The following is a 20,513-nucleotide window of genomic DNA, read 5'->3' on the forward strand; positions in this document are numbered from 1 at the left end:
ATTAAAAATTGATTTTTTTTTATCAATATCAGAACTCGAAGCTAGATATGAACCGAATAAAGAGCCAATCCTTCTCGGATACAAAAATGCTAAAGCATCATCAAACTTTAGCTAATATATTAAATCATCTAAGTTTAGACTTTAAGTTGTGTGCATCGCTTAACTATTACTCTAAATTAAATATTACCGAGACATTACTCAAATTCATCGTACTACCAAGCTGTTCCTTCAAGCCAACTACACTGTCGAGTCATCAACCAAGGCAAATTAATTTGCCAAACCACCATCAACTATAAAATAATTTTATCTGTAATAATTATTTGAACCTTAGTTCAAAGGAAGGTCACTCTTCAAAGATTGCATCGAGAGGTATATTTGGGATGCAACGAGTGCTATTGTTTTAAGACCCATGCAGTTATCAGCTTGGATGCTTTTTTTTTTCTTTAAAGGAAACTGCCCTTTACTTTTCTATAGTTTGACTCAATTTTATAACAATATTATGTACTTTTAATTTAAATATTTAATCTCCTGTAATATTAACTAAAATGTTTTTATTATTTTATTCATTATATGCAACTAAACTAGACGTAGAATTTATAGACCCTCAGATAAAATTATAAAGAATTGAATAAACTTTTTAATACATCTAAAATAATAACAATTAATAAAGATGTGATAAATATGTTAAATAAATTATATTTTTGTGATAACAGAGATCACAGTCTTTTCATTCTCCTCTTGTCCTCTTCAGGGTGGACCTGGACCAACCAAACATGATAACATATAAATAAATGAATAACTGATATCATATGAGCAACAAATTTAGATGAGGGAGAAAAAAATCCTAAACTGATTTGTAATTTCAAGGACATATCCTTGATTAGGTATATATGTTTACTTATGAACAATATGAAAGTTAGTTTTCCTTTCCATGCATTTATTCATCCATTGCTATATAGTTGATCTAACCTGCATGAGAAGAATTAAGAATGAGAATCATAGACATAATATGTTTTACTAGAGAGAAGAAATAGAAATGATATCTTTGAACAAGTACATTATGCTTCTTCCCTTTCCTTTTGCACAGTTAATATTTATCACTTACGTAGAAAGAGATGTCTGAGAAATAGCAGAACAATGTCTTCCTTGTCTTCTTTGTATAAACATGCAATGTCCAATTGAAGATAAACCAAAAGCCAGATAAACTTAACTTCAACAATGAAGTAGTACTTCCCAAAGGATTCCCTAATAAGTTTGTTTGCGGTAAAGAAACGATCTCATTGTTCAGAAGATCAGACTATACAGCATTCACTTACGAATATGTTTTCAGTTTCTTCACATTTTTGAAACATGGGTAAAACTGATCATGGCATGCTGAGACATATGATGATTCCATGTCCATGGAACCCCATAGTGGAAACAAGGTGATTGCCAGAGGTTATTTCAAGGGGACCTATTGATTAAGCGAGAACCTGTTAAATAATAAAAAGAATGGAGCCTCGAAAGAACAACAAATCTTTTGTTCTTACAGAATATAATGTGAAAGCAGGAAGCACAAATTAAAGGATAGAGAAGTGGAAGAATAACATATTGGCTAAACATTGGCAAGAAATCATGACAAAGAACATAGATCTATATCAGAACAGAAGCTTCATCCATAGCACTCCAACCTCTAGAATTCTTAAGAGAGAGAGAGAGAGAAAGAGAGTACCTGGACATACACCCTCAAACCTGTATGATTTCTCTTAGAAGCACAAGACTTTTGTGTGTTAAGATGAGACAGTGAATATGTGATCTAGTATGAGAACTGATCACAGACATACATTGAAAAATGGTGTTGCACCAGCTAAGTTCAGAGAATAGGTTGTCATGGTAGGTAATTAAAACAGATATTTAGAAGGTGTCAATAAGCAGGAAGCATCTTTGTGTCCTGAGCTTTATATATATTGATATGACATGTAATAGGGACATTTCAAATAAACAATCAGGGAAAAAAGAATAACCTAATAGCTATTTCTCATCAAAATTTCTTTAGTTTGGTTCGAGTTCCCTACTAAAAAAGAGAAAACAGTTAACCATGAAAAATAACTCCTGTTTCTTCTTTGCGTAGGCATCTTCATTTCCCTCCAAGTCATTCATGCTTGGCCCACATCCACTGGATAACTTCCAAGTACTCTCAAGAAGGTGGCAAATTCCTAATAATACAAGCAGATATTATATGATCAAATACCCACAAATTATCGACAATCATATGCACCATACCTTTAAATGCCTAAGGGCATTCTGAGCATTTGGATCAGCCATTGAAGCTTCAAAATCTACATAGAAGAGATAGTTAAAGTACCTATCACAACAAAGAAAACATGGTCAATCTCCAAGATGAGCAAATATCCTCCAATAATCAATCAATTATAGAGTTACTTTGGTCTTCATATTTCATTAAAAAAATATTAAACCTAATAACATGAAATGATTCTTGTATTCACTTTAAAGGAGAACTGCTAGTGTCATCATTCACACGCAAGGGCTTTCTACAGTGTGGGCGACTTTCAATCTGCAGAAACGGAAAAGGTGTGATCACAACTGTAAAAGGCATCATAGCATAATATAGAGAAAATACAGAGTCAGCAGCACAGGATGTTGAAGTATGCCTTGGTTAGGTTGATATCCCTCATAGCAAATACAGCAAGTGCCTTAAAAAGCACCCCAGGCCCCTCTTCTAGAGAGAAAACTATGCTTGTCTGAGAAACACAAAGTAAAATAGCAAGAAGTAAATAAGTTGACTAACAACAATTAACTTCAGCATTTCAAGGAAAGTATAAAGAAGATGCAGGTACAAATGAAAAGCTTATTGTGTTGCACACGTACCTTAAATGGCTTATCAATACCAGGAATAATGGGCTCTCGTGCCAACATTAAGAAACGTGTAACATTCTCAGGGTCATCCTACAGAGGACGAGGTGGATTATTGAAGAAAGTGAATCTCCATGTGTCCAAAATTATTCGTAAACCAACATACCTGAATATCATGGGCAAGAATATCCAAACCATATATTTCAGAAGCCAATGAACTGGCAACTGCTCCTGCATCTTGGAGTTTGTGGAGGGCAACAAACTAACCAAGACACATTATTTTATGTATTAGAAATTAACGAAATATCAGAGGAAAAGGAGTAAAAGAAAATTCATCACCATCATCTACCTGTGCAGCACCAGCCGTATCATCTACAGCTTCTCTGACAACTCCTAACTTATTCAGTGTGTGCTCACATTGTGCAAGGGCCTACAAAGTAGATCTCATTGATATATTGATTTGAATTACTCTGCGAGGTTCTTTCGGAAAGAAAAAATGTGAAAAAAATTTACTTGCGGATGGCTGAGAACTCTTTTTAGGTTTTCTATTTTCACGCCAGAATTCACTAACAAACAATGTCGAACTGCATATTTGACCTCCCCAACAATGTGCAACTTATGGCGAAGTAAAAGGTCATAGTTGCGATGTATGCTGCCACCTAGTGAGTTCTCAATGGGAAGAACTGCCCGATCAACAAGCCAACGTTCCACAGCCTTCCAGAGAAGAGATAAAACAATTCAATGCTCAACAGATGAATAAGTAGGTAAATGAGAGATGTTCTCACACAATCTAGTCAAAGAGAAAGAACTCTCACAAGTATAAATTGTATATTACACACTTACTATTTTAGAGTTCAAAAAACAATCTTCACTTTGTCTTTGCAATTAAAATGCTAATCAACTAATAGCAAGATTCCAATAAATGATGAGTGCATAAAGACAGGTTGTCCTACACTCCTACAAGCTAACTAATTGGGTGCCTGGTCTAGTGATCTTTTAGTCTTGCCGCTATCTTACCTAACTATGCATTATCCAAGGGCTTCGGCATAACTAGTTAACTTGATACCAGATGTCGTTCTTAAATTCACTTGATTTTTTGTGGAACATTCTCTCAACTTGCATTCCAAAAACCAGAGAAAGATGTCCATTGCTAATAAAAGGATTCAAGCAACAATATAGGTATCCTTGTGCATATCCTTGTGGACTATCATTTCCGTCTAAATGCTTATAGTTATCCTAGCTAAAATTGGGCCAATCCACTTCCAGAAGTCAGTCAAATCACAATACAAATGCCAATCTAATAACAGTAAGCTTACTACCAAATAAACTAACATTTCAGTGACTCTAATAACAGCAACTCATGCTAAAATTTTGGGTTGTGATCATTATCATATCTTAATTTAGTTGAAGCAGCCTTACTAGGGTGTTTATCAGGTCAAGATAATCAAGCTAATCAAAATATGGACTAAACCCAAGCCCAAATGTAAGGGTTCATGAGATCGAAGATGTGCTACAGAAGAAGTGAATAAGAAAGGTAATATTGACGGTTGTTGATTTTTAGAAGTGTCTACGGATAATACTTTGATGTAGTTCAGAATGTTGTCTGTTAGGGAACAACACACAGAAAAAGACTGCATCAGCTTATCTCAGATACAAGTACTTTGATGGTGAAGTAGTCTCAATGAAAAGGAAGAAGACAGACTATTACAGAATGCAGTAAGTGCGACGAACATTAAGGAAATACCTAAAGGAAGTTAGACTCACCGAAATATGCAACACTTGGTCCTCCATATGTAACCCAAAACAAAATTCTAGCCTGACATCCTTATCAATTAATCTAGTGCTGTTCATTCCCAAAATATATATTACAAGTGAGACTCCTCTTTATCCTTAAAGCGGAAGTAACACTTTGCAATAACTAAAATAGAGAACATCATAAACTCACATCAAAGGCCGTCTCAAACAATTCACATGGCACGGCTTCACAATTCGGGTATGCTTTCGCTGCTGCAGCTTCGCTGTACGCCCCTGGAAGACCCTAAAACCCATCACAAGCACCAAAAAATTAAAAATAATAAACAATAAAATTACACAATAATCAAAGGAGAAAATGAAGCATCTCCAAAACAATAAAGAAATAAAATGTCAATCCGAACTCGCAAATAAACAAATAATAGCCGTCAAAGACATGCCCTTGAATTCCAAACCTGGTAAGCCACGCGCAATCCAGATGCATGAGCCGAATTGGCGCCAGCAGATACCGAGAGAGGCCCTAAAACACAAAAACCATTTCCGGAATTAACCAAAAAAATTCCTTTTTACCGTCCAATAGGTGAAATTTTCGACTTCTTTTTTTCTATTTCACTTACTCGGCAGTGCCTGGGAATCCTTGCAAGTGATTTCCGAGAGGTGATCGTCTAGAACTCCATTGATCTCAAGCGCTTTCACGTTGTTATTGCTAACGGTGACAACATCTCCTCCTCTACCTTGGATAGGAGAATCTATAGAGATCCTCCGCCGCCACTTGATCGAGATCTTGGAAAATTCTTTAATGGGTTTCCTTCCACCCTCTTCTCGGGCTCGATATCGGATCGATGGGGTTGGAGTTAGGGAAGTGGCAGCCATGGCCGTCAGAAATGAGAGAGAGAGAGAGAGAGAGAGAGAGAGAGAGAGAGAGAGAGAGAGAGGAGGCGGAGCCCTTGAAAAATATGATTGGCTTCGGACCGGAGTCGGCGTCCCGGAATTTGGTTTCGCCGTCTTCTTACGAAATCGTTCTCATGCGTTAGGCGGGTGCGGCGCACGTGGTTTATTAGAATTTATTTTTATTTATCATTTGACACGAAAATGTGACATAGGAACAAAAGGTACATAACATCTCTATCATAGAAAAGAGTTAGCAAAACGAGATTCTTAACAGAGTAATTTTAAATAGGTAAAATATATATTGAATGTGATACAGAAATTTACTTTATCTGTAAATTTTTTATATTTGACCCATTTTCAATATTTTTTATTTAACACATTGATATTATTTTGACTTTGACTTAACCAAATTACTAATATACTCTCATCTCCCCCCTCCTCTACTTTATATTCCTCCACTATCTTTCTTCATCGTGTTGCAACCACATTCTTTCACCGTCACCATTTTTTCTCGCCTTTCCTTTTATCTTTCTCGTCTTCATTTTATTCTTTTTTTTCCCTCTAACTCTTATATCTATTATTAGGGTTCACAGAGAGAAGATGGAGGAAGCCGAGCATTTCACCCAATTCTGATTCGGGAATCAAACTTCCGACTTGGGCATGATGAGGTAGCGAGGATGATGAGAAAGATGAAAAAGATAGCAAAAATAGGAGAAAACAAAATGATAATATAGACAAAGATAATTTAGATTTTTTTTTAAAATTAGTATATTATAACGAAATATTTGTTTACTAATACTGGTCAAGTTAACCCAAGAGTGTTAAAACAAAATTCTTAAAAATAAAATATGAATCATAAAATAGATAAAATATAAAGAGTGATTTATATAATTTGTTTTTGTTTTATAAGTGATTAAAAATTCATATAGGAGAATTTTGGAATATTCTGTTATCATGACAATATAAGTTTAGTGATGTCCAAGATCCTTAAAAGGTTGTTAAAAAGAGAGTAAATGGATCCACTTTTGTCAAACAAAGTTACGGAGAGAAGCCTATAATTGAAGGATGTTGGTAGTCTTCAGAGCTTGGCCCACATCATGTGCTCCCCATTTTTGTCACTTGGGAAGTTGTTTGCATGTTATCATGAACAGCTTTTATCTCAAAAGGGTGCATCCTTGCTAAATCTACTTCATTTGCTATTTATTATTATCATCATTATTATTATTATTATTCGTATAGAACACTAGCATACATGACATGTATGTAACTCAATGGTCGAATCTTATTATTAATATGATATCTCATGCATAATAGAGTTGGTATTTGATAGATAGATGTTTCACTCTGCATGATTTAATTGTCTAACTTCTCTAGGATTTGATGATCTTACATACATCTCTTCAAAGCTTAAATTTTTTTTAATATGCTTAACAAGCTTTATACCAAATCTATCATGACCTCTTTTGTGTGCCTTATGTGATGAAGAGATTGAATCAGCGAAACATATCTTCTTTCATTGCCTCTATACTCTCTTAGTGGTTAAAGCTCTCACTGACCGCTAATTCGAGTCATAACTTCTGGGATGATTAAATGGACCCTTCCTCCTTTCCCCCCCGTAAATTAAGAGTACCTCCTTTTTTATGATCTCGTGGAAAGTTTAACAAGAATGTAATAATATAAGTTTTAACTTCAAAGCTCACACTTCGGTTGGCTCGCAGATCTATAATTTTTTTTATAATTTTCTCCCCCGTGTTATCGCGAACTATATATAACTTTATAAATTATTCTCTTTAAAAAATCATTAAATCACTAAAAAAATCCTGAAGCAATCCATGTACATATACATACATACATATATATATATATATATATATATATACACACTAAATAGATAAAGTTAAATATGAAATATTTATAACTAAAAAAAGTGAGAAAAAATCATGTGGTCATTTTGGCCCAAAATCTTAGTTAAAACTCGAAATTTTGAATGCAATTCCATTCGTCTATTTGTTTTGGAAGAATCTTTTTCACTGGACCAATGGGCCACTTCTTTATTCTTATTAAGTAGCTGCCAAATCCCAACCGCGCGGTATTCTCACCGGGATGGGGGCGTACACTGTGCAGGTGAGAGTTAAAAAGGTGGTTGCGAAAGCGACGGGAGTGGAAGGCTGATACGGTCACCGCCCTCAAAGCTTTCTTTCAGTTCCCTCCTCCTCACCTCCCCCCACTCCCCTCCTGTAAAGCGTAAAAAGGCTTCTCTCTTCTTTTCCTTTCCTCCTTTTTTTTTTTTTTTTAATTTCAAATCCCGATCTGGTTGGTAATGCGATCGCCATTAGCGCGAAGCTCTTCGTTTTCTACTTCCTCTTAATGGCGACTCCTCTTCGTCTTCTCCTTCTCCGGTTCGTGGTCTTTAGCTTCTTTTGTGTATCGCAACTAGACGCTCAAGTGCCCGGTGAGTGATTTCCGACATTTTTTTTTTTTTTGTATTTTGCTTCGCATTGTTTGGTTATTAGTGCTGTAGTCCTACGTGTAGACGATTACTAGTATCAGCTTAAGTTTGTTCCGTCGATCGCCATTAAAGTGGGCGGTTCTGATGTTTTGGGTATCTTTAGTGGTAATTTTGAGTTCAAACACCATCATCTTGAATCCTTGATGCTTACGTACTTGAGAAGTAGAAAGAAGTAAAAACGTGTGATCTCCATGTAAATTGATACGAATCTTGATGCTTCCGAAGACAGTGTTTGGTCCATCATCAAGTGGATTCATTTGCTAGAGCACAATGAGATGAAGGCCGTGCGAATGAAAGATTTAGGATATTTGTTAGTAATCTATATGGCTTGATGGTCTATGATTTATGGTTATATGAATTTTTAGTGTACTATAATGTATATTATATGTAGATCATATGACTGAACATCTGAGGCTAAGTAACTAGTTCCTCTAGCTTGAATTGTCACTGGATGGCCCTGGCCATGCTCCATGTTCTAGCTAATAATCATGTGCCCAGTGTGTGTGTGTGTGTGTGTATATATATACCCTCATATGTGAGGTACTGTGCATCCGTAAGTTTGAGTGGTACTCTCATATCTAAATCATGTTTGTCTCAAGGTGATATTACTTGAGCCTTTCATGTAGCAATGCTCTGGGTCTTGTTGGTAAATTAGCCAAGTTGAATGTATCCTCTGTCTCACATCCGATCAAAATGCAGAGATAGATCAGGTGAAAATAGAAAATGTTTGACAGTATACTTGGAAGTTCTTTAGTAATTGGTGAGTTACATATCTTCCATTATAGATGACATATAGAGTTAACCAAAAAAGTGACAATTTACATGTTTTGGGAAAGGAAGCTATAAATCACAGATGAATATGTAAATCTAATTTGATTCAGGTTGAGCTCAGGTTAGATGCTTATATACACTGATAGTTTCTATATCCATGTGTGCTGCAAAATTGTTTCTGCTACTTTATTTACGGTATCTCTCTACGTTTTCTCATTTGCCAGAATTATCTATGTGTCAAAGTAACACATATTTTTCTTGATTGCGACATCTTTTTCCTTAGCTTATGAGTCAATATGAGAAGCTTCTAGTTTATGGTTTTGTGCGAGGCCTGCTTTTCAGGTATTATAAGTTGTGTCTGTACTCCCCTTCTGACAGGATTTGTAAGTCTGGACTGTGGAGGTGCAGAGAAGTACATAGATGATATTGGGCTTGAGTGGATTCCTGACTTTCAATTTCCTTTTGGTGAAACAACAAACATATCAGTGCCTAATGAGAATCGGAGGCAATTTATGACTGTACGGTACTTTCCTGCAGATGATAGAAAGTATTGTTACACATTCAATGTGACGACCAGAACTCGGTACCTTGTAAGAGCAAGCTTTTTGTATGGGAATTTCGATGAGAGTAATGTTTTTCCAGAATTTGACATCTTTATTGGAGCATCCCATTGGTCAACAATTGTAATTTACGATGAGAGCACCATAATAACCAAGGAGTTGATTTTGCTGGCTTCCTCTCCTACAATTAGTGTGTGTCTATCTAATGCGACAACTGGACAACCATTTATATCTACACTTGAGCTTCGGCAGTTCAATAATTCACTTTATTATACAGAACATGAAACTGAATTCTTTCTCAGTCTATCAGCACGAATAAATTTTGGAGCACAGAGTGATGACCCTGTCAGGTGTGTATCACATTCTGCTATACATTACTAAGACATATTGAATTTCGTTTGGAAGTATTTCTTCTAATAAATGTACCATTTTGAACTGATATACATACTGTTGTTATTTATATGTAGTTGATGATCTTGCGATGGTCTCAGCATCATCTTTCTTCAGAAAGTAATTTTAATGAAGAAATAAGAACATTCTTACAAAAACATATTTTAATTTCTATATTTAAGATTGAGTCAAGGAGGTTTACATATACACCAATATTGTACTAATTCATACTTATAATCATCCACTACAGATTCGAATGTATAGTTCATCATGGAGAGTGACTCATGATAGATAGAGATATTTGCACTATCTTATGCTACAGGATAGAACTTTCTTGGTTATGTTGGTGGTGTTTACATTCATAACTTTCCTGTCATTTTTACAGGTATCCAGATGATCCATTTGACAGAATATGGGAATCTGATTCTTTAAAGAGGGCAAACTACCTCGTTGATGTTGCTCCTGGAACTACAAATGTTTCAACAAGTATGCCAGTAACTGTTGCCTCTGATGAAAAACCGCCTGAAAAGGTGATGCAGACAGCAGTAGTAGGTCAAAATGGAACCTTAACTTACCGACTGAACTTGGGGGGTTTTCCAGGATATGGGTGGGCATTCTCATATTTTGCTGAAATTGAAGATCTTGGTCCAACCGAAACTAGAAAATTTAAGTTATTTATCCCTGGAAATACAGATGTTAGTAAACCTACAGTAGATATCCAAGAAAATGCTCCAGGGAAGTACCGGTTGTATGAGCCAGGGTACTATAACATATCTCTCCCCTTTGTCTTCTCATTTGCATTTGAAAAGACAAATGATTCATCCAGGGGTCCCATTTTGAATGCTTTGGAGATATATAAATATCTTCCGATAAATTACGGCTCTCAAGATGGTTAGCCTACATGTCACTCTATGTAATTCTTCTAGATTACTTTTTTATGGCAGTTTTTTTAAATTCTCTACCTATGCTGCAGCATCTGCCATGGCAACCTTTGCATCACATTATGCATTTGCAGATTGGGCACAAGAAGGCAGTGATCCTTGTCTACCAGCTCCATGGTCTTGGGTGCAATGTAATTCTGACCCACAACCAAGGGTTGTTTCAATGTACTAAACCTTTTTCTTAATTTCTTATTTATGGGTTTTTGTTCTTCTCTGTGTATTCTTGCTTCGGTCATACATTTGCGTTTCAATTGTTTTTGACTGACCCAATATTTTGCTCATCTGTGTAGAAGAATCAAATATCCATTATATTCCTACTGATGATTTCTTTGTATACAGTATTTTGTCACATAAAAATTTGACGGGAAATATACCTTTGGAACTGACAAAACTGTCAGGATTAACTGAGTTGTAAGATTCAAACAACTTTTCCTTTCCAGTTTTGTTCTTTTTGCACCTTTATGTTCTCCCCAGTCAAAATGTTGTGATCACCACTTTCTTAGAGTATTGCAGATGGCTTGACGGTAATGGACTGAGTGGTCAGATTCCTGATCTTAGTGCATGTTCAAGTCTGAAATATATGTAAGAAAGTTAGCATTATAATCTATGCCTTCAAAACTTAAAGATTTAAAAAAAAAACTTTTTCTTTGGCTTTTATGCAGTCATTTTGAGAACAATCAATTGACTGGTGCTTTGCCTTCATCGTTGGTTGACCTACCAAGTCTAAGTGAACTGTAAGTTTTCTATCATTAAATATCCTGTAATTAGCCTTTTATTTTAGATTTATATGCACATATTGAAACATCGTGATGGATGGGAACTTACTTTATGTTCTGTATTTGAAGTTTGAGCTGCATTATGCTATTTTGAGTTATACTTATGAAACTTGAGTTGCTTGCAGTTTGAAAGCAATATGTATTCATGTGTATATAATTTTTCATTTATTTCGTTTAATAGGAGCCCAACTGATTGTGACAGTAAAGTTTGTCATCGTGCTTCCATGGAGCCTTCTCAACTTTGGGTTATTTTATTTCATAGCTGACTCCATTTTGCTTGAAAAATATTGTAACAATGATCACGACTTCAAACATGAATGTATAATGTCATTATCCTCAAACAGACACATATCATGTAGAAAGAAACATTTCTACATCTACTGTACTTTTACACTTATTAACTGTAAGAAATTGAATTATTTGTGAGTAACATTGAACAGTGATGTTAGGGTACTTCTATTGATATTATATCGTAAAACTCTGAACTTTTCCCTGTTCTTTTTACTACTGTGATCCATTGTGTAAAGAAAATTGTCTGATGGTTCACTTTGTTAAAATTACTGATCACAGGTATGTGCAGAATAATTTATTGTCAGGAATTCTTCCTAAGGGTCTTCTCAACAAAAACATCACTGTCAAGTGAGTATTAATTAGCAGAGCAAGTTAACGTGAAATCAAGTCTTGATATCATATATGAGTTCTTGATGGAATGATCTTGCTAAGAGAAAACACATTCTTAGTGCATAAAAGTTAATCTCAGATTTATTACCTTTTTTCTCATACAATGGACAAACCACTGGTTTCTTTATCCTATGCATGTGTGAAGAGTTTAAAGGATATATGGCTATTCATGCACAATATTTTGTTGAAATTTTAGTAGATCACATTGGCATTTCATGTATAGATGGATTTTTTTAGTAATTAAGGTTTTATCTTTATTATGCTAGGCTAATAGTAGTAGATCAATTCACTATGCTTGGATGGATACAATGGAAAAGAAAAAAAAAAAAGAGAAGACAAAGGAAGAGAGAGAGAGTAACTTTCTCTCCTATTTAGATACATGAGAGAAAGAAAAGAAAGTTAAATTTCTATTGCTTTCTCTCCCCCTCTCTCCACCTTTGAGGGGAAAAAGTGACCATTGGTGGTTTTTTCCCTCTCCCTTTCTCTACCATTCTCTCCAAAAAAATTATTCTTTCCTAAATTTTTCTTTCTTTTCTCCCCTATTCTATCAAAGGGAAGGAATTAGAGGCCTATGGCGATGTACATGATGCTAAAAGGGTTTAGACACAATTTCTCTCTTTTATTGTTCCTGAAAATAAGAAAAGAATAACTAACCTTTGACGGTGCCTTGATTCTGAATGAAATTTCTGAGCACAAGGAGACCCTTTCACATTTATCTGAGACACAAGTAATTGGTGTCATCAGCAGCTTACCTATATTGAATAAAACCCCTTGATATGGATGATTAACAAAACCCACTGGCAGGAAGATACATGCTAACCGCTAAGTGGCACAATACATGCCATTCAGCATGGAGAATTTTGATTTTAATTATGTTGTACAAGAGACAATATTTTAGTGTCATACAGTAGCATCCTGTACTATGATCTACCCAGGAAATGGTAGAATTACAGAAGCAAGCAGCATATTAGTTAGTTGTCATCTACCAAGATTTTTTTCTCCTCACATTCAGATTAATATTCCAGTAAATGTTAGAGATTAAGAACGACTATATTTGCCTAAATGAATTCTCGTTTGTCTTGTGCTTCTTTTGTATGTGATAAGATTTCCTATAGCTTCTCATACCTGCATCACAACTCATACTGAGATTTCTTTTGTCAATGTGTTTTATAGCTTCACTGGCAATATTTACCTCCGGAAGGAAAGCAATGCCAGGAGTCACATGATAATAGTCATCTGTTCTGTACTTGGAGCTGTTCTTCTGCTTGCAGCTATCCTTTCTTTCTACTTGTTAGCACGTAAGAAAATGAAGTTCTCAGATGAAGGTAACTTGATAAGTTCTACATTTTATGTTCTGTTACAAGCTTAACATTTTACAAGTGTTAAAATTGCCATATTTTCTTGTAGATAACCTTACCGGTGTCCTACCACCTCAGAAATTATGCTCATCATCCTACAGTGAACTTGCCACAGAAACAACAGCTCATAGATACACATTATCTGAACTTGAAGAAGCCACTACAAAGTTCGCGAAGAGAATTGGTTCTGGTGGTTTTGGCATAGTATATTATGGAAGGATGAAAGATGGAAAGGAAATTGCAGTCAAGGTTCATATTTATGATTCTTACCAAGGAAACAAACAGTTCTCAAATGAGGTAAGCAACACTCATATCTGGAATACTGATCTTAGGCATATAGGTACTGTAGTTCAAAGACTACAAACTAACTATTTTTCTTTATAATCAAACTCAGTTTCTTTTACATCCGATGCACATTCTGTGAACGTAAATATTTGCCCATTAAACTGACAAGGGGAAAAAGAAAATCTTATACTGCAAGTTGGAAATGATTATATGTAGTGAAGTCATTCTTGAGAACAGAGTTTGACAAAGTGGGGAAGCTCCACAGATGACACTGAAGTGGCACCCATAGCTCATTTCATTTTAACCATCCATCCAGTCCTCGGCATGTCCAAACAGTTAAAGGAGCCTTCTTTTCCTTTTGTCATGACAATCAACTGGATTTGCTGGACACATCACTACATCTTTTCATTCTAACTACCACATACTATTATGATCTATGTGAACCATTCAACATCTTGATGCTGAATACTTGTATTTGATGAAACAGCTGGATATATAATACTCTGTTGTTTCAGATATATAAGTTCTAAATATTGATGACTCAATTTATTCCAGGTGTCTTTGCTTTCTAGAATACATCACAGGAACCTAGTAGCATTTCTTGGTTACTGCCAACAAGAAGAGAAAAACATCCTTGTTTATGAATTTATGCATAATGGATCCCTAAAAGAGCATCTTCACGGTATGTATATATCCTTTCTTCTTCAGGAAGAGTTGCTTTAAATAAAATTCATAAGCTAAAATTATCTATAAATGATTTGCAGCTCGAGAAAGTCATTTAAGCTGGATCAAGCGTCTTGAAATTGCTGAAGATTCTGCAAAAGGTTTTTCTTTTCCCCTTACGTCAAAGTTCTGTATAAAAATCAATCTTTTAAAGTCAAATGTATTGCGTCATGCTTCAGGGATCGAATACCTTCACAGTGGTTGTACCCCATCCATAATCCACAGGGATCTCAAAACCAGCAACATTCTTCTTGATAAAAATATGAGAGCCAAGGTATCGGATTTTGGTCTTTCAAAACCTGCAGCTGAAGAATCTCATGTCTCAAGCGTTGTTCGAGGGACTTTGGGTTATTTGGACCCGGAGTAAGGGTTTATTCCTTCCAAATAAACTAGATTTAAAAAAAAAAAAATCTTCTTGCTTAAAATATTTAGATAAATGTGCTTTCTAATTCTGTCCGTTTTGGATGAGTTTTTAAATCCTTTTAATATATATAGGTATTACACCTCTCAGCAGTTGACAGAAAAGAGTGATGTCTACAGTTTTGGCATTATTCTCCTGGAGCTTATATCAGGTCTTGAGCCAATATCGAATACAAGTTTTGGGGAAAATTTTCGTAATATAGGACCATGGGTGAGTCTACGTTATTGTCAAGAACTTTCTCTTTCACTGGGTGATATATTCCAAATTGGTCGGTGGTGATGTTGGTATCCATATAATTCCTCTTCTTTTTTAATCTTTTTCTTCTTTCACATCAAGCCTCTAAAACTTTGTAAACTATCATAACGCAGGCAAGATTCCATTATCAGAGTGGAAACATTAAGGGTATCATAGACCCTGCACTGCAAGATGGTTACAATGACATCCAGTCTGTGTGGAAGATTGCTGAAATAGCGATGAGGTGTCTCAACCGTATGCAAAATAGGCCTGCGATGTCACAAGTCATAAAGGAAATCCAAGATGCTATTGCATTGGAGCAGGCTCCCATGAACGAGGGGACGAAATTTTCCTTCTCTCCCTCTGTTAGAATGGATGCCACCAACGTGGATAATTGTACGCAGGAGTCTTCTACTAATTCGTTAGAGCAACCTGAGCTCCGGTAGCTCAGGCCGGCTATGTGATCTCTGAATTTTTTTTTTCCTTTTCCTCGAGTCAGAAGAGATCACAACATAATTAGATTGAGGGCATGAACTACTGTTGTTTCTCCACTGAACTAGGTTTACCTTTTGGTGTAGGGTTTTGCTTTATCTTATTTCTTGGGATGAAATAAAAGTAATGTTCTCAAGTGTATGAATTCAGATTTTGTTTGAGCTAAAAATTAGCGACATCAGTGGTTTTTTGTTTATTTGTTTCCAACGGTATCAGAAGATAAGGACTCAAGCGTGTGGACTCGCGTCACATTTGGATATAATGGTTGGAAAGGCTAATAAGCAGCTTACAAATGGCAAATTTTGCAAGGATCATCGTTTCACTAGCTATTAAGCAGGTAGTAAGTCTTTGCGTCAATTTAGTAACTCTTTTAAGGACGAAAAAAATCGGGTTTTTACTCTGAACTATTATATGTTTAACCGAGTTATATATCTATCTATCTATCTATCTATCTATCTATCTATATATATATATATATATTAGAAGATCAATTGCAAAAACTAAGAGGATGAAATCCGAGATAGCTAAAACGACGGTGACCAGCTATTCTGAGATGGATACTTAAAAATGCGACGCACCATAAAGTATTTCACAGTAAATTTTTTGGACACAACTGCAAGCAGAACCAACATGCTCTCGCATAGCAAACCAAAAAGTAACAGCAATTAAAGATACCCCCAGAGCCATAACACTCTTATTACAAAAGATGCTTCTGACGATCCTGCTCCTAATTTCAGATCAAACATATCCCAACGAACAGCTCTTCTAAGCCTCAGCAAACCTGGAACATTATAACAAGGAGTTGAGCAAATGGAAATTACAAAACCAATAACACAACACCCCTTTCAATAGTAATTCAACATGAGTATTACCCCAGTTCTGACAGCTTCAGGTGAGCTTCAGAGTAGTCAGCGAAGAAAGCATCCTCATCCTGTAAACAAACGATAATAGAAACAAGAAGATCAAACAACTGTATAATCTCTTTTTTTTTAAAAAAAAATGGATAACAGGTTAGAGAGAGTTTACTTACAGCAGCATATTTCTCCACAAGTGGGCGGAATACGGGGTCAGCGAGAAGGGCTTTGTCAGATGGCAGCTGAAGAAGGCCTTCCTTCTCTCCGCTCAGGAGCTCCCTGCACACAAGGATTCACATGAGCAAATAATGATGGGTCTTTGACGAATGGAAAGTTAGTAGAAAAGAGATTAATACATACTTGAAGTATGAGTTATCGAAGATAAGAGGATTTGAAGTCCAAGCTCCCTCAAAGCCAGATCGCTCCTTGTGGCACCTACCCTAATTAATTAACAACAGTACACATGTTTATAGTGCCAAGATTATAGAAAACTACTAGGATAGAAGCCGATTATTGAAAGGCATGGTAATAAAACTAACCAGAGTGTGTCCACCAGAAAGAGCAACAATATCCTGATCACTCAGACCCATCTGGTGAGAGAACACATCCCTAAGGTGGTCACAGCCTGGATGATTACAAATTTAATATCAAATTAGTGTCAAACAGTGATGCCATGAGTAACAAGATAATACTTAAGCTCTGACAGAAAGAGACAAACAGTGATGGCATCAGTAACAAGACAATACTTAAGCTCTAAGAGAAAAGAGACAAATAGTGATGGCACTGAGGAGCAGAGGATAAAATTGGGATAATCTCTAAAGCTTCGCGTTGTCATCTAGAATGTGCAATTATGTAGGAACAAGTGGAAACTGTGGGAGCCCATTAAAATAAAGGGAGTAGGTTTTGTATAGTCTATGTTAATTGGATACACAAGTGGGAAGAATTGAAATGTTATTTTACAACCATTTATAGATTCAAACAAGAGGCTTAAAATAATTTAATATAATAAATAATACCTTTGGTGGCATCAGGGAGGCGGCCTTCCACAGGAGGTTCAGGCTTATCCTGACATAACAGATGGATGATAATTCTCAGCAAATAATAATCAAACTTTTTTGGTAATAGAAAAGATTTTAAATACTTCTCTAGCAACAATACTGAACGACTTTTAGTCCTTCTCAAATCTACATCAGAGCCCACTTTAGATTCTTGCAATAATATTCCTGACCTCACTTAACTGCAAGATTGAGCTAATCAATACTTAGTCAGCTCCCTTGAGATGACAGGTGCAACTAACTAGAATTAGGTTTCCGCTTTCATTGTCATAGAAATAGATTTAGAGAAAATAACATGGTGTCTACGGTGAACATGTGAAAGAATGGTCAAAGAGAAGTGAACAGTATATTATTCGAGGACCAAACTGGTTTGAATGGAAACAGGAGGAAAGCATCGGAATGACGAGTACACCATAATTTAGGTATTAAAATAATTTTCCCTTATGCAACAAACAATATAATATGTAGTAGGAATTGATTGACCTTTGATGGATTTGTGCATTCTACTGATTCTGGACATAGTTTTGCTCTGCTAAATGGAGCTTAGCGTATTTAGCAATCTAAATATAGAATATATGAACCGCTTTTCCTAATAACATACACTAGAAATATAGGCGAAGCTCAGATTTTTGGCAATTGTCCAAAGCTCAGGGCAATCTAAATTTGAGTTGAAATAGGCCTTCAGCAGACAGTTACATGACATGGGAAAAAGTTCTGCATTCATCCTTCTACTACTATCTTGCTTTGTCGTATTATTTTTCCTCTATTGGTGTTATCTTTAAGGCATAATAGTTCCTCATCATTCATTAGACCTATAGTTACATCCAATGGATTTGTAAATAAAAACAACATTCTAGTAGATATAAAAGCTTATAATGGAAGCCAATATTTATACTAATTTCACACAATTATTGTTGTCCAGATTCATTGTATCATGGCGGCTAGCATAGCATTCAAAAATTAATTGCAACTTGCGGCCAATAGAAGTAAAATAATAATAAAATACCATCGGCTAATAAATTTTTATGCCATCTGCATTATTATTGCACTGAGAACCTGACAGTGTAATAAAAATTTGCACTAACAAAGAAAAAATAAATAATAAACACTACCCAACAACCGCCGTGCGGATTCACATTCGAATAGAAGAAACACGAACCCTATCTTTTGGGGGAGTTGATGGGAAATATTTGGCGTGTGGCCAGATTTTAGTGCCTAACTACTACGACCTCCATATTTTATTTTTCTTTGCCGAATACTTCGAAGAAAAAAATCCACTTGGTTTGATCACCAAACGGTCAAACTACTTTTACCGACCAAACCCCATCAAATCCCAAAACCACGAAGACCTCGAAAATAAACACACAGAATAAAAAGAAAAGAAGAGGAAAATCTTCATACCTCCCTCCCTGGGTGGAAGGGGACCTCCGGTCCACCGGTAACTTCCACAGCAACGACTCCAGCAAGCTAAAAATTTTATAAAAAAATCCAAAAATTAAAACAACTAGTTTAATTATCATAGATCTTAGTCTAAAGAAAAACTTAGATCTAGAAGTATACCTGATAGAAGTCGCCGTAGGAAAGAATAGGGAACTGCTCCTTGATCGGCTCCAAGAGACGAACAGCGATGTCGAGTCCGTTGTTAGCGCCGTGAGCGAGCTCGGCCGAGTGCTTCATCGTCCCGAACGGCCCACCGGTCTTGGAGTTCACATCGTACGTCCCCGCGGAGTGCCACCTGTCCGATCACCACATCGTCAGCGTCCATTTCATCAGATCTAGCACACGAAAAGGTAAAACCATGGAAAACGGAGCGGGCGATCGATCTTACGCGATGCGAAGCATGAGAGGGGCGCAGTTCTTCTCGGCGATAAGGCCACGAAGCTTCCTCTTGCACTTCTCCACCGCCTTCTTGTACTCCTCGCTCACGATGGGGTAAACCTTCGCCATTTCTGAGATCGGAGGACGAGACGAGGGAGGAGACCAGAGAGATAGAGAGAGAGGACACGAGGGGCGAGGAAAAAGGTGGAGAGGTAGCCCTTCCTATATACTGGGTTTTAGCCGCAGTGCGAAGGTTCTAGTGGCTCATTCACTGCCGTGCGATCGAAGCGATCGTGCGGCTGCAGTTTGCGTGATCTCCGACGGCTGTAATTGGAGGATGGAAGTAGATGTGTGGCTCTAAAGCCATGGCAGGTTGAGGCAGTTGTAAGATAATCATGCGGAAATGACGAAATTGCCTTTGTCGCAGCAGCACATATTTGGTAAATCACCGGGGCTAATAAGGTAATGTACGTGGGGTGAGTTAAAAGACGCCAGTGTGAACGCGCCCTCTGCCTCCGAGATTCCCTCGCTTGGATGGGAAGAAGTCTAATCGATTAAAAATCAGACAAAGAAAAGGGCACAAGTCGGGGAAGTAGCAGACACGTGGAATTATACTATTGGTTGATGCGTCTCCTAATTGACCGGGCTGCGGTCGTTCTCTTTCCACGTAGACTTTTAGTGGGCGGCCGCTGGAGGCGGCCTTTCATTTTCTTCCTAGGGCAAAGGCACGTGCAGAGCACACTTCGATGGTATCGCGATGGGGGGAGTGGACAATGGTGCACGTCTGAGCTCGCCGTGCTGAAAAATTGAATACCATATAAGAAATAGTTTTGAGGTTGGTGGCATAGATCTCAAGCATTACTACTATGCTATTAAAGTATTGGTGGGTTTGAGGGCTTCGTATTTTGAAAAGGAGGTCATATAGTGGGTTGACGTTGTGAAATTTCTTCCCACTATCTTTAAGCCCAATTTCACATAGAAACCTCGTTTATTCATATAGCTTTATAGAAGCTGGAAGGATGAATTCAGTGGGGACAAAGATCCAATGGCGAGCCGGCCTGTTGTTGGATGCACGCTAGGGTCAAATATCTAGAAACAAAAATTAAGCCAGAAATCAAATACACAGTGATTCGCCCACACCGAATCCCA

General features: G+C 36.6%; 3 protein-coding genes and 1 long non-coding RNA gene across 9 annotated transcripts; 1 reads left to right on the top strand and 3 right to left on the bottom strand.

The window, feature by feature from the left end:
- Positions 1–614: 614 nt before the first annotated feature.
- Positions 615–1,453, bottom strand: LOC140790730 (uncharacterized). 2 transcript variants are annotated; one of them, XR_012109432.1, is made up of 3 exons: positions 1,317–1,453; positions 899–969; positions 615–758 (listed from the first exon to the last, which is right to left on the bottom strand). It is a non-coding gene; the product is annotated as an uncharacterized lncRNA (long non-coding RNA). The 2 variants fall into 2 exon arrangements; XR_012109431.1 differs by lacking the exon at positions 1,317–1,453 and having other exon boundaries at positions 674–758; positions 851–972.
- Positions 1,454–1,892: 439 nt separating this feature from the next.
- Positions 1,893–5,652, bottom strand: LOC140790726 (arogenate dehydratase 2-like). Of its 4 annotated transcripts, XM_073140937.1 has the most exons (12): positions 5,223–5,587; positions 5,061–5,125; positions 4,799–4,891; positions 4,618–4,696; positions 3,367–3,567; positions 3,203–3,283; positions 3,020–3,115; positions 2,869–2,946; positions 2,652–2,741; positions 2,487–2,554; positions 2,263–2,344; positions 1,893–2,195 (listed from the first exon to the last, which is right to left on the bottom strand). In XM_073140937.1, the coding sequence occupies exons 2-12, from the start codon at positions 5,087–5,089 to the stop codon at positions 2,136–2,138; spliced, it is 957 nt and encodes a 318-aa protein (XP_072997038.1). In that variant the 5' UTR covers positions 5,090–5,125; positions 5,223–5,587; the 3' UTR covers positions 1,893–2,135. The 4 variants fall into 4 exon arrangements, 3 of the variants coding, with proteins under 3 accessions (XP_072997038.1, XP_072997036.1, XP_072997037.1); XM_073140935.1 differs by lacking the exon at positions 4,618–4,696 and having other exon boundaries at positions 5,223–5,652; XR_012109430.1 differs by lacking the exon at positions 4,618–4,696 and having other exon boundaries at positions 2,140–2,195; positions 2,457–2,554; positions 5,223–5,603.
- Positions 5,653–7,722: 2,070 nt separating this feature from the next.
- Positions 7,723–15,831, top strand: LOC140790725 (probable LRR receptor-like serine/threonine-protein kinase At1g67720). Of its 2 annotated transcripts, XM_073140932.1 has the most exons (15): positions 7,723–7,948; positions 9,155–9,686; positions 10,112–10,617; positions 10,700–10,832; positions 11,007–11,078; positions 11,181–11,249; positions 11,330–11,401; positions 12,014–12,082; positions 13,298–13,449; positions 13,532–13,779; positions 14,323–14,449; positions 14,532–14,591; positions 14,670–14,853; positions 14,986–15,121; positions 15,280–15,831. In XM_073140932.1, exons 1-15 carry the CDS (start codon positions 7,864–7,866, stop codon positions 15,589–15,591), a joined length of 2,757 nt encoding a protein of 918 aa, XP_072997033.1. In that variant the 5' UTR covers positions 7,723–7,863; the 3' UTR covers positions 15,592–15,831. The 2 variants fall into 2 exon arrangements, with proteins under 2 accessions (XP_072997033.1, XP_072997035.1); XM_073140934.1 differs by lacking the exon at positions 12,014–12,082.
- Positions 15,832–16,158: 327 nt separating this feature from the next.
- Positions 16,159–19,715, bottom strand: LOC140790728 (L-ascorbate peroxidase, cytosolic). Its single transcript, XM_073140941.1, has 9 exons — positions 19,375–19,715; positions 19,107–19,281; positions 18,948–19,013; positions 17,508–17,556; positions 17,031–17,116; positions 16,852–16,931; positions 16,668–16,770; positions 16,510–16,568; positions 16,159–16,418 (listed from the first exon to the last, which is right to left on the bottom strand). The coding sequence occupies exons 1-9, from the start codon at positions 19,491–19,493 to the stop codon at positions 16,403–16,405; spliced, it is 753 nt and encodes a 250-aa protein (XP_072997042.1). The 5' UTR covers positions 19,494–19,715; the 3' UTR covers positions 16,159–16,402.
- Positions 19,716–20,513: the final 798 nt, after the last annotated feature.

The sequence above is a fragment of the Typha latifolia genome, chromosome 6 (genome assembly GCF_019914945.1).
Source record: "Typha latifolia isolate L0001 chromosome 6, TyphaL0001v2, whole genome shotgun sequence".
NCBI lineage: Eukaryota > Viridiplantae > Streptophyta > Magnoliopsida > Poales > Typhaceae > Typha > Typha latifolia.